Source organism: Megalopta genalis, chromosome 5, assembly GCF_051020955.1.
Source record: "Megalopta genalis isolate 19385.01 chromosome 5, iyMegGena1_principal, whole genome shotgun sequence".
NCBI lineage: Eukaryota > Metazoa > Arthropoda > Insecta > Hymenoptera > Halictidae > Megalopta > Megalopta genalis.
The window spans coordinates 24,270,974-24,286,086 of NC_135017.1; the positions used below are offsets into that span (position 1 = coordinate 24,270,974).

General features: G+C 41.6%; 2 protein-coding genes across 7 annotated transcripts in view; both read left to right on the forward strand.

The window, feature by feature from the left end:
• LOC117224003 (von Hippel-Lindau tumor suppressor homolog) overlaps nt 1-14,920 on the forward strand; it is a 124,719-nt gene extending 109,799 nt beyond the window's left edge. For 2 of the 4 annotated variants that reach the window (XM_033476660.2, XM_076521752.1), the window contains exons 2-3: nt 11,475-11,978; nt 14,335-14,920. In XM_033476660.2, the coding sequence (XP_033332551.2) occupies nt 11,590-11,978; nt 14,335-14,560 (615 nt within the window). In that variant the 5' untranslated portion in view covers nt 11,475-11,589 and the 3' untranslated portion in view covers nt 14,561-14,920. The remainder of the gene's footprint in view (nt 1-11,474; nt 11,979-14,334) is intronic. The other 2 variants (XM_076521754.1, XM_076521753.1) reach the window with 1 other exon arrangement.
• The window catches only part of LOC117224000 (prolyl 4-hydroxylase subunit alpha-1), a 537,488-nt gene that overhangs the window by 109,797 nt on the left and 412,578 nt on the right, over nt 1-15,113 (forward strand). The gene's annotated exons all lie outside the window — the stretch shown is intronic.

Genomic DNA, 15,113 nt, shown 5'->3' on the forward strand with positions numbered 1-15,113 from the left:
GGCCGGTCCAACAGCATTTTTTGTCGCCCCCCTAGTCGCACTCGCGCAATTTGCCGTGCGCCACGGCGCGACGCCACGCTGCTCTACACATATTTCTGCTATTAAAATGGCCGGCGGGCTCTTCCAGCTCGCGATTACTTGTTATTACGTTTAGAGTTCTTCTACGAGAATGGGAGCAGCGCGGACGTTGTTTCTTCTTAAATTGAATAAACATTGTCACCTTGTTCGCGGACAGTAATTTATTAATTACGTAACTTGTATATGCTAATTTAATTTAATGAGATTTCCTGCGATTATTTTCAAGCTTTTTTCTTTAGAGATTTGAATATACTTTTAGAGAGAAAACTGCAGGACACACGGTGGATAATTATTCGACGTTATTTAACGACGTTATTTTCGATTTTCAACAAGGGATGTTTAAGTTAAAAAAACGGGGAGCTGGAGAATGTGTCGCAATCGAGGTCGATAGTTACGCGATCTTTTTTTAAACTAAACTATTTATTAAACCGAATTGCAATATACAAAAATAAAATAATTGCGACCGTACAATAAAAATAAATATAAATCTTAGAAATTACAGGTTAATTCTTACCGTTCTTCCGTTTCCGATGGCTTTTTATTCTCTTCGTTCACTGCTTTTCTTCATAGTCTGTCCCCGTTTTCAGTTTTTCCAAAATATCAATGCAGACGACTGATTTTGTTACTAACACAGAGTTACGTATAAAAAAATCAAATTGAAGGTTATCGAAAATAATAAAGCCACTACTTGCACCAAATAATGACAATTTCCGAAAAAGTTAAGCTTTTAAGAAACAGTTACTTCAGAATATAACAAGTCATTTTCGTTATGTATTTTATTTTAGAAGAATGTTAATTACCTACCTGATACCAACATGATAAAAATAATGCATACGTTGGTACAATGGCTTTTGCACGATACATCAAAAATTTGGAACGAACGTCGCGACAGATTTCCAATTACTTACAATGTTGTAATGGTCCATGGTCCCGCTTCGCAATTTTATAGACACGGGAATAATTAGTACAGCAAAACGGGCAAATAAAAATTGCTCCAATTTCCAGCGGAATTTGATTCAGTTATTTACAACGTTATTTTCGGCCACTGTTACCTTCGCCTCTGGGCCTCCTCTAATTTATAGTGCACGGAGAGTTTCCGGGAGCCGCAATGCGAGCGTGCCCGCCTCTGTATTATTCTTTATCGTAAGTAGGGGCAATTTGGAGGGCAAGAGTGCATTTTTCTTTTGTCACCGTTCGAGCCGGCGGGGCTCTACTGGGAAGGATATATCCAACCGGGAGAAGTCGGCGTGCTTGTTTTACGGGAAATTCGCCGGCCGCGCGGAGAAATGACGTCGCCGTTCGCGTCCGAATTTGAATACGGCCGCGGTTTATCACCGGACTGCGCGGTATCTTTTCGAGTTCCTTTACCCTATCCTGATAAATGCCGCCGGTATAAACGCGACCGCCGAAAGAGAGAAATATTGTGACGCTGTCGGACGATATCCGTGGAAGTTTTTCTGTTGGTCTTCGCAGCGGCGAACTTCTCCGGCCGGAACTTTCTACGTTTACTTAAATTTTCCGGTGCATCGGTTTTCTTCGGTTCCGCGCCCCTTTGATTCCAGGCCGCGCGGTAACATCCTCGTCGATCTTCCGTTCGTTCGATCCCCGTTGGCAAGCGCGTCTCTTCCGGCCTGCCGTTGTTGTTCCGCGACGAACGAACTTGTGAAATATTATCGTATGCACAACGCGAGGACCGTAATTCGGAACTACGTGCGCGTCGGAGTGCCGGGTGCATCTTGGCTCGGCGCGAGCGCATCATCGGCAACGAACGAAAGCCGGCGGATGCTCGAGAGACAAGAGTTTCGCGCGAATTTAGATTTGCCACGTATGGGGCTGACACGCGGCATTATAATTTAGATAATCGAGAAGCAAAGTCCTGCACATGACAAGGATACAGATGAAAAGCTCGGCTCGAACGCAGCTCGACGAGCACAACAACGCCCGCTAATTCCCGTAATTGATAGAGAAAACGAGTGTTATTAATTTAACCGAACAATTTAACTTTGCCCGCTGCGGATGATATTCGTTCTATCCGATTGTTGGGAGGGAGGACCTCGACCGGGGAATGCTGAATATCGGTATTATATTTTCAGTTGTATCTTCGATACCATTGTGGAAATTACAATTTCGGAGAAACGAAATTTATCGTTTTGGTTTTCTTATATGATTGTGATTTTCTATGTATTTTTAACAGCGGGTTTAAACCCAGTATTATTTTATACATCTTCGAAATGATCTTTTTGCGTTTTTTTTATACGATTGTCATTTTCTACGTATTTTTAACAGCGGGTTTTGAATCCGGTATTATTTTATATACCTTTCGGAACTCTTATGGAAATTTAAATACAGAAAAATGAAATCATCTTTTTGATTTTCTTATACGATTATTATTCTTTAAGTATTTTTAACAACAGGTTTAAAACCAGTGTCATTATACATTATCGATATTATGTCAGGACTGACTGATACTACAATTACTATGATATCGAAGTCAGAGTAATTATTAACATCTTTATGGTAATATTATATATTTTGCACGTTTAAGAATGAAAAAAAAACGATGTTACAAACGTATAATATAGCACGCTTACAAACGTATCACTAGAAACTAACGTCTTTTTAATATATGAAATCGATAGAAAAACCGATATCGTACCGGTATTTATTTCAGTTTTGATCGTATATGTTCCCAGTTTAAATATTCATAGATTTTGATGACAAAAATAAAGCATTCTCTTCGAATCAGACATGGGCAAAAATATTTGAAAAAATATTGCAAATAGTTCATGAAATACTGTCGTTTATATGGGATATATTTTCAAGATTCATCTGACGTCATACAGATATAAGTGCATGCATTGAAAATAATTATTTACGTAGTGTTAAAGAAAATTATCAATTGAAATAGATGTACTGGAAATAGTTATTTGACATGAACGAAATAGTATTTCACGTGTCTAAATTTCTATTAATTATTTGAAATTCTATTTCTTACGATTAATAATTATTAGAGAAAACAAACCTATAGAAATGATAGAAACACGTATCGTTTAAAAAAATAAGTTTCTCCTTATTTTCCTCTCAATTAATGAATATAATTGAAGCAATTAACATATATATATATATATATATATATATTCATTTGCTTTTGACAATGTACACGTAAATGTACACGATAAAAGAAATATTTATTTCAACCAACTGTTTCAAGTTGAAATTGTGAAATATATATTTTATTATTATTATTGTTATACGTTCGTAAAACCACCGAAGTATTTCAACCGGTATTTCATAACTTACTAATTCAAATGAAGCGTATGGCGCCACAATTGAGAGAAACAGTGTTCGCAAATCTTTCTGATTCTTCGTTGAAATATTTGCACCCAGGTCTGATAAGAAAGTACGGATACGCGAGCGAGACAGATAAGGGATAATCAGGGACCGTTCGATGAATAAAAGCGTCGACTGATTACAACTTCTGGTGCAGTTCAGCTGGTTAAAATCGTAGTGTTTGCGTTATCTTTGGCGCTCTAAATAGGGCCGGCCCTTAAATTGGAAGACGAGCCGGCGGAGCAGGGCGATGAAGAGACGGTATCCAACGATTCCCGAGTCCCGAGCGAGTGAAATAATTACAGCCGGTTGGGTCGGGCAACGCCGACGTTGTAATTTCCCCGGTAATTTGCAAGCAACTCCGCGAAATGGCCGTCAGCAGTGAAGCAGGGATCCCCGGGAATTGGAAATAACGAGACGCCGCGCCGCCGAACTTCGCCGGCCAATCTTTATCACCGCGATCCGTATTCACCGGAAGTTGCTAAGTGGACACGGCCAGGAATACACCACGGCTACTGCAGCCAGCCCGGGGGAAGTTGCGGAAAGTTCAGGTGCAGCGAGGTGAAGAGTTCTATTGTTCGAAAATACGATTTATCTTTGATACCACTGCCGCGAGGACTTCATTCCCCTATCTCTCCCTCCCTCCCTCTCTCTCTCTCTCTCTCTCTTTCTCTCTCGCTTCGTTCTGATGATCAAAATCACTGCTTTATGAAGATCAATGGCCGCGAGAACGTGCCCCTTCAGTTCCCGGACCACGCGAATAAAGTTTGCCCGAAAAGATAAAGCGAAATCAAGTTAAATGGAAATAGTCGACAAGGGACATTAATATCTGCTTGGGAATAAAACCGTACGAACGCTTTCGGTTACTTTTGAACCCGGCAAGAGATGTAGAGGTTTATCAAATATTTAATCAGTTTCCCGATTCTGAAATGTTGCGCCCGGACGAAATTTAATTACACGCGCGCCCCCTTTGTCCGAGCTTCCGGGTCGCCCGTTATATCGGTGGCTCTCCATTTAATTTATGTAAAACGTCGTTAATAAATCGGTCGCGCGAAGAACGTTCAATTAAGCCGTACCGATTGATCGGGCCGAGCCTGTCAGCCGAGATTAAACGGCCGGCTTAGTTCTTTCTCATCGGACGATACTCCGTCTTCCCCTCAATCTGCGCAACGTATAGTGTCGCATCCCCATCTCGCGACGGGTTATCCATCAAACGTCTTTTTTTTCCGCTTCTATAAATAAACAAGAAAACGTCGCTCTGTCGTCGCGATTGTCTTCGGACCGAAAATTCGTTGATTAATTACGGGAAAAACTGCACGAACGGGACGGAAGATACACCGAGAAATTGCATTAACAGTCTCGAGATTCATCGATCTCAACCAGTCTTCGTCGGCCAATTAACTTCGTACATTTTACGCGCGATCGTGCCGCTTGTTGCGGGCTACGATTGTTCATTGATTGTTTCATTCGTGGGCGGTTTCAGTTTCGAATATTTAATTGTTTCCGATAGTTTCGGTTATTTCGCTTTTATAAGTAAATTAGATATTAATAGTATTATATTTTTATTTGAATCATTTTGTTCGCATTCGCTGCGGTTTCAGAGATACCTAGATAAAAATTGGGAAACTATTTACGTGATAAGGGGGTGTTTTCACCCTGACGAAACGAATTATGGCCAATGATAAAGTACAGTAAATTCTCCCTAATCGACGCTCAGCTTGGAAACAAACATGGACGATTTGGGAAGAAAAGACTCGACTAATCGTATCTCCTCTTCCCAAATTGCCCATTTTTGTTCGCAAGTTGAAGGAAAATTAGGGAGAATTTATTGTAACTCGAAACTTTTTCTAAGGATGGGCATGCAGGCAAAAATTAACTACCCGTCATTTTCCAGATAAAATTTTCAAAATACGCATTTCGATAGCATTCTTCGCGTTCATTCGAATTATATGCAAATTATTTTGCCAACTAACTTTTTTCGATAGCAAACAAATTTCCGTTTTGTGGAAAAAAAAGAATCGGACTGGAAAATTCGCACCCAATTCTCTTCAACATCATGTACACAACTTGCAATAAAAATTTTGGCTCGAGAACATTATTATTGTTCGAGTTAATATAAATTTTAGTGACAATTATCAGCATCGCGGCCATTTATGTATCGGATTTGGGTAAAATTTTATTCGAACGATAATAGATAAATACCGACGAATACAATCAAAAATTCGACACGGTGTCGAATAAATATCCCCGATCGAATACAAATTTATCCAGATATAAATCAATCCTGTGCAAGCGTAAAAAATTTCACTCGACGGAAGTGGACGTCGCGGTGAAATCTCGCCGCCCAGATTTTACCGAAACGACAACAATTCCGAGACCGCGGACGTTGATCGCAGCCTTTTATGAGACATCAGCCAGCCACGCCTAGCGTGTACCGTAAGTAGACGGGACCGGAAGCTTGTCACGCGCCATTTTATTTCATCTTTCCTTGTCCCACGAGCCACTTATTTATCGCTCGGCGGCGGGCCCGGGCGGAAACGTTTGTCGCGTTTTCCTCTTGTCGCGGGGAGGCGAGAGAAAAGCACTTCCCGGAAACGTAATAAAGTACCTGTGCATGTGTTACCCCGGTGGCTCGCTCGCAGCCCGCAATTTCTCGTCCTCCCGCGGCTTCAGCGGCTCCAGCGACTCCCACGGCTCCTCAGCCTAAGCAAACACTCGACGACCCTTGCAGATTGCTTACCGGCGAGTTGCATCGTCTTGCCTCGGACGTTTTGCGTGCCCGCCCGCCGGCAAATTAAGGCCCGCCGTGTTTGCCAACCCTTCTTCTTCCCTCCTGCTGCTGCTGCACTCCCGCCCCGCTCCCACGCACCGAGCTTTTGATCACCTTCCGGCGTCCGGGATGGATCATTACGCTCCATCTGGGCGATCCTGCCTGCTCCGACAATTTCTTTTTCGTCGATCGGTGTGTACACGAGCCGCAATAGATAGTAGAGATTCGGCATTGCGTTTATATATATATAGATGCAGGCTCATCGATTGTCGTTCGTAAATAAATTATTATTGGTATTTTTTATCGGTAATACCTTTTGAAAAGCTTTGATTATCAGGCATGGTATTTGTGCAGCAGAGAATTCCAAATGCCAGCTTCACGAGCTGACGAAATGACACGAAAAAACCCCCTCGAAATAAAATATTTATTTTCACGATTTGGCTTTCACGAGTTTACCAATAATAAACTGTTTTATTTCACGTTTTACATTATTAAAATCAAATATTTATTTCATGCTCTAGCTGTGGATTATCAAAATCAAATATTTTCAAATTTATTATTACTTGGATATTATAATATATTATTATACTATTATTATATATATTATAATATATTATTATACTATTATTATATATATTATAGTATATTATTATACTATTATTATATATGTTATAGTATATTATTATACTATTATTATATATATTATAGTATATTATTATACTATTATTTAAACGAAAAGTATTTTTCTCTAAAAAACGAAGAGTTTCCGGATCTACTACACCTGGCAAAAAGTATTCGACCATCTTTTAAAACGCAATAACTTTGTTTAAACTGGTCTAATTGACTCGAATCTTTTCTTAAATGTTAAAGGGACTAGTTTATGCTACAATGACTGGCATACTGTTTTGAAAATGCTGCTATTACATAAAATGACAACAAAAGATAAAAGAACACTCGTCTTTTCCTAGTCATCGTAATCCACAGCTAGAGCATGAGATAAACATCTTATTTTGACAATGTAAAACGTGAAATGAAACAGTTTATATTGGTCATCCAATGATAAATTACGAAAATAAATATTTTATTTTGAGTATATCTTTTCGTCAGTTCCGAAACAGTTCCATTTGAAATTCTCTGCTGCACAAATACCATACTCGATTAACGATGGTTCGTAGCAGGGGTTGTATGTTCGTACGACCATTTCTCATTCATAGAGTGTGAAGAATACGATACCGAAGTCTGTAACACCTATCTCGGGAACGCTCTGTATAAAATGAAGTATCGCCTTACCGAAATCGTTCCGGCAGATCGGCGAATATTCCGAGCATGATTGCGACAACCACTGTCACCGAGACCACCCCGGCCAATTGAAATTCACCGGCGCGAGTTGAGGAACGAAAGAACGAGCCGCTCCGGAGAGCGTTTACTGCCGTCATAATCCGCAACGGCGGCGCTACTAATCTTCCGGTTGGAGTGCGACCGCGGAAACTTCCGTGCCGTGCCGGAAAAGTTCGAATCCCGTGCGGGGAAGGCTCGCGTCGCGAATAAATCGCGAAAGATATACGGAATAACTTCTTATTGCGAGTCGGCCGGCCGCTCCCCCGTAAATCTTGCTTCCCTTGTCATCGCTAATTCGGCCCGGAGCCGCCTACGGCCCGATCCCGTCGACCCTGCCGTTCGCTGTCATCGATAGGCCGCCGAGAAACTTCCAACGAACCTAGTCGGACAGAAAATCCCATGTAATTCAAGCGCGTTTTCACGGCGCCCGCTCGCGCTCCTTCGCCGGGCTCCGGGATTTTCCAATAAGCGAGGCTGAACATTCAATTGTTACGCTTTCTGCGTTTATTATTGATTTATCAGAGTCGTGTGCGGCCCTGCCTCAGCACGCGCCTTTGCAGATTCATCTATCTATTCGTCTTTGTTGCATCTGCGAAATGGTTCATCCTCGGGCACGCCAGAAATACGAGCTAAACCGGTTGACGCAAGGGGGGCGTCATCGGTCTTGACGGCGTTAACTGGTTCAAGGCCATCGAGTATTTTCGTGACACTATTTCGGTAGCTTGTTTTATGACGCTACTGCAACGTCCTCGCGGTTCATCTCAGAAAGGAAGTGTGTCAAAACAAGCGCTTATCGATTAGTTAAATTTGTTAAGAAAATTGCTGCTAGAAAAAGCACGGGCTGAATAACTCGCATGATTTTAAAGAGAATAAATACCCAAGTTGCACCAAATTTTTCTTTTAATATCAGAAAATGGGAAAAAACGTCAATGTCAATTATTTAATGTTACTCAAACTGCGAGAAAAAAAAATAAAATTAGCATAAAACGTCAAATGATATGTTGCTTTTTTAAATTATGAAACAATCTATTTAATTCACTTAAAAAATTCGCTCGACCACACAATTCCCCAACTTTAATCACAAAAATGCCAACAACTTGTGAATGCGTTTTGGTTTTTATTAATTGTTATTTTTGTATATTGGTTCATAGCGTTTGCCAACTGAATGAAAAACTTTTTAAATAAAATATCAAACTGTACATCTACGAGCAACCTCAACTTTTCGAGGTTGATTAAAATATCTTCCACGGTGCGTAAAAAGCTAAGCAACACGTGCAACAGTTTTTAACCCCTACCTAACCTCAAAAAGTAAATGAATTCCTCTTTCCACCGTTGCATCGACCATTCACGGCGGAAAGGATTTGCCGCGTCTGTTGTATAAATTTGTTTTCCTTGAAATTGCACGAGGTGCAACGTCTGCGATGTTTACACACGCGCGTGCGAGTCTTTTGAGAAGCAAATGGTCTTGAAGCAACCGCAAATTAATCGATCAGACCGGCACAAAAGACGGAAGCATTGGGCGGGCAAGGGCAAGGGGCTGTAGGGCGATGCTGCGCTAGGCTTTCAATTGAATTTTTCCCGCTAAACGGAACAGGAGCGATGTTCGCCGGCGGAAAATCGATCAGCGGCGTGCTCTCGCCTATTATGAAACAAAAATCTGGTGATCGGCCGGCGGAGCCCGATGCCCATTTTCCGGGGAAAAGCCGTAATGGAGTTTCGGCGTCCGCCGCCATTGTTTCGCAGTTTTATAAGCCGACGAGAGTGCCGAGGAACATTCTCTGGCCCGCGAACGATTTTACACAATGCCGCGGAGACGAGGTCAGGATATCCGCAGCGAAACTTCGCTGGCCCGCCGTTCCGTTGTCCTTAAAAATAGCCGATCGCCGATTCCGTGCTTGTACACAATCGTTTTCTTACGAAGGAAACCGTCCGGGTAACTCGACGGTTTTGAACCTCGTCCGGCCCGCCTTTCGAAGACGTCGAAACAATCGAGTTTAAATAATTTCTGGACTGGAAAACTCGGTACAAATCGACCCGATTTTATCGACGGATTTAACGTAAAAGACGTCGCTCGGGCGTGCTATGATTAAATTTACAATGTATCGGTGCAACGAAGTTCGACTTTAACACTTGGATTTCGTAGATTTCACTACGAATTTTTATACTATTCTATTGTATCTTCCTAATTTTATTAAGATCATCGAAGCGTAAGAATGTCCAGAAAGTAATTCATATTATACAATTTAACTTCTGAATTTTAATTTGATTAGATAAAGATATTTTTGAATTTACGCAAATTTCATGCAAATTTTTCCAATAAAATACTTCAGATTTATGCAACTTTTAAGATAGGCGGCGTGGAAGTCAACGTGTTTAACGACGGAGAAGATTTGAACCGATTGACGCCAGGGCGGCGTCATCGGCCGTGACGGCGTTAGCCCGTTCACGACCACCGTTGATTCTTACGTAACACTATGGCCGGCTCGTTCAACGACACTTCTGCAACGTCTTCGAAGTCCAATCCGAGGGTGAAGCGCGTTAAAAACATCGTTTTGTCAGGTTGCGAGCGAAGGAAAGTAATTTTCGTCGCTATTAGTTTGCTTCGGGCAAGAACTTCGCGGTCTAATAAGAGAGCGGGAATTCGGGAAACGTCACTTAGGCATGTCGTTCAGGGCCAGCCGGAATTATTATAATATAAATGACAAGCGTCACGAGGGATCGTCGCCGCGCACGGCTGAGAGGGCACCGTATATTTATAGCCGGGTAATGCGGATCCGTATCCATTTCTCGCGACGTCTCTCAGTGACGAACGAGACCGTCACGGAACCGTACAGCTATTTGATTACTATCCCGTGATTGATCCCTTCGCCTAGATAACTCGGCCCGCGCCGAGCTTAATGCCAGATATTGTTTAAATGAATTATCAACCGGTCCGGAGGTCCTTGAACCCGCCCTCGGCTCGCGGCCGGAATATCTTCGATCGAGTGCGTCTTCGAGTTCATGAGAATTTCATATGTTTCCGAAGACTTCCGCGATCATCCAAAATTCGCGGTTCCAAGAATAGCAGGATTTCCACGGGATGTTTAACATCTCTGCAACGATTATCGAATTACATATTTCGGTAAAAGGATCCGTTAAAATAGTGTACAGAATCTATTGTCACGATTTTCAGTAACACCGCGCATCTCAGTTTATTTGAATCCTTCACGCTCGAAGCCATTTTTATTCCGAATCCAAAATAGTTTTTCCAGTATTTTTATTCTTTAATAGTATCTCTATAATATTTGATACGACTTGTTGCATTTCATGCATATAAAATTGCGCCTCGCGATTCGTACGACAATTTACACTTTCAACAATTTTCCTTTTTCAAATATAAACACAGATTCGACGATGTAAACATTATTTCGATATAATAATTTATATATATATATAAAATATTATAATAATTAAAATATTAATTTATATATTATATATATAAGTTATATATATATATATAAATATATATATATATATATATATATATATATATATATATATATATATATATAATATATTAATAAAAAGAAACAATAATAAATTAATATATATATATTATATACCGTCGTAACAAAATATCAGTCTAACGGATGATAATTTCACGCGACTTTTCCCGATCACGTTTTCGCACCGTTACTCCGAACAATGCAATAGAAATAAGAACAACCGACTCGTCGACCCCTCCGAATGGGATTATCCCATTGTGTCGCCTTTCCACCGACGAACTGTCTCGTTTCGGAGATTCTCGGACATCCGCGCGGTGTCCGAGAGTCTGCGTTGCGACCAATCGAGTCCGGGCAAAAAAAAGAAAGAAAGAAAGAAAAACCAGAAAATCTCGAATAGCTGCCCCCGGGTAGCCTAATCATCCCCGGCGGTCAACTACGATTAATCAGAGTCCTGTTGCATTTTTTTCTTTCAGTTGCCGCGTAACCCTGGCGTGATTGGTGGCGAAATCGGACGGGGTGGAGAGGCGAGGCGGGGAGGGCGGGTTCAAGCAGGTGTCGGTCTGGTTGTAAGAGTAAACTGTCCATAGGATGAACAACGAGCGGCCGTTTGAGCGAAAATTGTATCCTGAAGATACGCCTAGGGTGCTGAGTCTGGATCCGGCCGAGGGGCCGCTTCGGAAGCCGCCTGGGATGGATCATCTGACGTACATGCAATGGGGACACTTTCTCCAGAATCAGCGGGAAGTACGACGTGGGATATTGCCGGAGAAGCAGAGTCCGTTCCTTCGTTCGCTGGACAACAAGGTCAAGTCGTACGTTAGATTTTGCAACACGACCAGCCACGTGGTGGCGTTGTTTTGGATCGATTACAAAGGCCAGGCTGTCAGGTACGGCACACTGTCGCGTAATAATTGCCTGGACATCGACACGTTCGTCACCCATCCATGGATCTTCGTCGACCAGCAGACGGGGGACAGGTAGGACTCGGGATCCCTATTATTTTTCTTCGACGAGGCAAGACATGTCGAAAGAGAACGATTCGATCGTTCTCTCGATCAACGAGAGATCCGAATCCCCGTCGTCGTTCTCGTTTCTCCGACCGATTTGCCCGCAGCGATCCGCATCGAACGGCTCGATTTCGAGAAGGAACCAGACGGGGAAAGAGCTGGAACCTTGGTGCTTATCCTCGAATTCGTTGCTAATCGTCATTGGCTGGTTGGCTGACAAGGGTGTCGACGCGTGATGCTCCGACTCGATTGATTCTGTGATTAACAGAGATCCGGCAGGCCCTGGATCGGACGATTTTCGCAGCGATTCCGCTGTTCCGTTGGCTTCTTTTCTTCGGTCTCGTTGTCATGTAATCGAAGAATCTTTGAACTCCTTCAGCCATGGCTAGATCCGTTCGAATCATCGCGCGTCGATTTCCTTGATCGTGCGGCCCAACCTGCTGAAGTTTCCGTCGCTTTCTCCGTTCGACGCGGCGCACAGTGGGCCCGATCGAAGAATTAGCTGTTCGCAGAAAAATCTAGGTGACCTTATTTTTTCGGTTTTCATTGAACAGAGAAGAATCTCTTTGTAGATTTCCTGACGGCGTTTGTAGATGCAAAAGCGCCGATTACAGTAAATTTTCTCTAATCGATGCACGGATTTTGTACAAAAATGGATAATTTGGGAAAAGGGGATGCGATCATTCTATTACACAGTGAAAGTGGCGGGTTCCTCGGGTCATTTGAAGCAACCTTTTCCTTTACAAAAATTTTCTCCGAGGCGCCATTGACGAGTTATTAACGAAACACAGTGACCAATAAGAGGCTAGCTCAGCTGGCGCGAGGCGACCGAGCCAATGAGCGGAACTGGGCTTCGTGCGCTGGTTGGATGGGCCGCCTCGCGTCAGCCGTACTCGATTCTTATTGGTCACTGTTTTTCGTTAATAACTTGTTAACGGTGCCTCGGAGAACATTTCTGTACAGAAAGAAGTTGCTTCAAATGATCCGAAGAACCCGCTATTTCCGGATTGCGAGACATTTTTGGGACACCCTGTATATATTATATATTATATTGTATTGTATTAATATACATAATATTGATAATATATAAAAAAATAATATATATATTATATATATCATACGATTATACTATTTTATAGTTGTTGGCAATCGGTAACTATAAAAACAAGCCGCGGGACTCGACTAATCGCATGATCCCCTCTTCCCAAACGATCTAGTTTTGTGTACAATTTAAGCGTCAATTAGGGAGAATTTACTGTATTCAGACGATCTCACTTGTTAAATATATTGACGCTTTTTGTGTCGGAAGAGCTTTGCAATGAATCGCGCGATTTTTCTTTTCGAAGTAAAATGATCGCTTTATTCGATTCACACATTTATACATTTTCGCAATTGTATCGCGGTATTTTGTATCGGGAAAACTACGATTAATCGTGTAATTATACTTTTCAAAGTGCAACGGATGCTTCGTTCAATTAAAATGCTCGAAAATTTTCGGAATTTTTTTTTTTTAAATGCTCGGGCAGTCACGGCAATTAACGGCTAAACCTACCGAGCACTAAAAGTGATCAACATTTGTCGTTTTATAAGAATGTCAAGACCAAATTAATTTAAACGTTTTGCCATTTTTATTATAATGGATCATAATTTATTGTAATTTATTGCAATGTATTATAATGTATTGTAATGTATTATAATGTATTATAATATATCATAATGTATTACAACGCATTATAATGTATTATAATGTATTATAATGTATCATAATGTATTATAACGTACTACTATATATCAATCAGGAAATCTACTGAATTATTTCCTACAGAAGAGTCTGAAAAACAGAATCATATAAAACAGCGCCTCTTATTTAATCGCACGATTATACTCTTCGAAGTTCGACTGCCCCGTCGATCATGCCATGATCATGCTAGTCGATAATTCCTTTCAGAATCAGGCTGACGATACTGTCGCCGTAAAAAAAAAAAAAAATAGAACAGCGTCGCTATACCGCTTGCCCAATTTGCAGGCAACAGTAGCTTCCGGAACGCTCAAATTACAATCGATTACAAACAGGTTAATTTAGACGTTTCGTCATTTTTATCGTAATGCATTATAATTCATTGTGATGCATGGATACCAGCGTTTCGTCATTTTTATCGTAATGCATTATAATTTATTGTAACGCATGGATACGGGGGATTTGACGTTTCGGCGAATGAACAGCTCCTTCGATCTGGCCCATTGAGAGACGCGGTTGAAAGCGAGTTACGAGGACGGGGATTCGATCTCCGATGTGAACGATGGTAGGATCGATTGCGATTTTCAGGTACTCGGTGAACCACAAGCCGGTGTTCTACCCGGAGCCGCATCGGCTGAATGGAGGCGGCAGGACTCGCGTTTTGATCACAGAGCCGATGTACAATCTGCGAGATCGGGCTCTCAGAGTGGTCGCGGAACGTATGACTAACTGTCACGACGCCTACAAGCTCGAAATTCCCTTTGAGCTCCAGAACGAGGTGTCGTATAAAATAAGTTACATGAACCAGACTTGAAATTTTCAATGTTACTCGAAACCCTTTGCGCTCTCGACGCCGTTTAATCTCCGAAATCGCAAATAAGTTGTTCCGATACGAAACACGACGTGCACGTAAAATTGACCTTTTTAAAACATAAACGAGTTTCATGATGCACAAGTTACCGCGGAACGTGACACGAGTCGAAGCGACGCCCCGGTGTCACTCGAGTGCCAAAAGGGTTGTACACCGAACGGTGGACGCAACGGCTGGAAAGCTGTATCAGATGAGATGTAACGATGCATGTGAAACGTTATAAATGACACTTATTTTCTGTATTATTAAAGATTTTCATGTATAATATGGACATAAATATAACGAATAAAGAATTACGCGATCTTTCGAGTTTATTTGTTATCACCGTTATCACACTTCACATTCGCTTTTGTTAAATGATCGTTTTATTATATTCCTTGTCGTGCGATAGCTTGCGATTTTTCTACGAAATTTTTATTCTAAACGTAGGCGCAGGGCCCGCATTTTCTAGCCATATCACTTTTTACTCTTAATTAGTCAAACACGTGTATAGCAT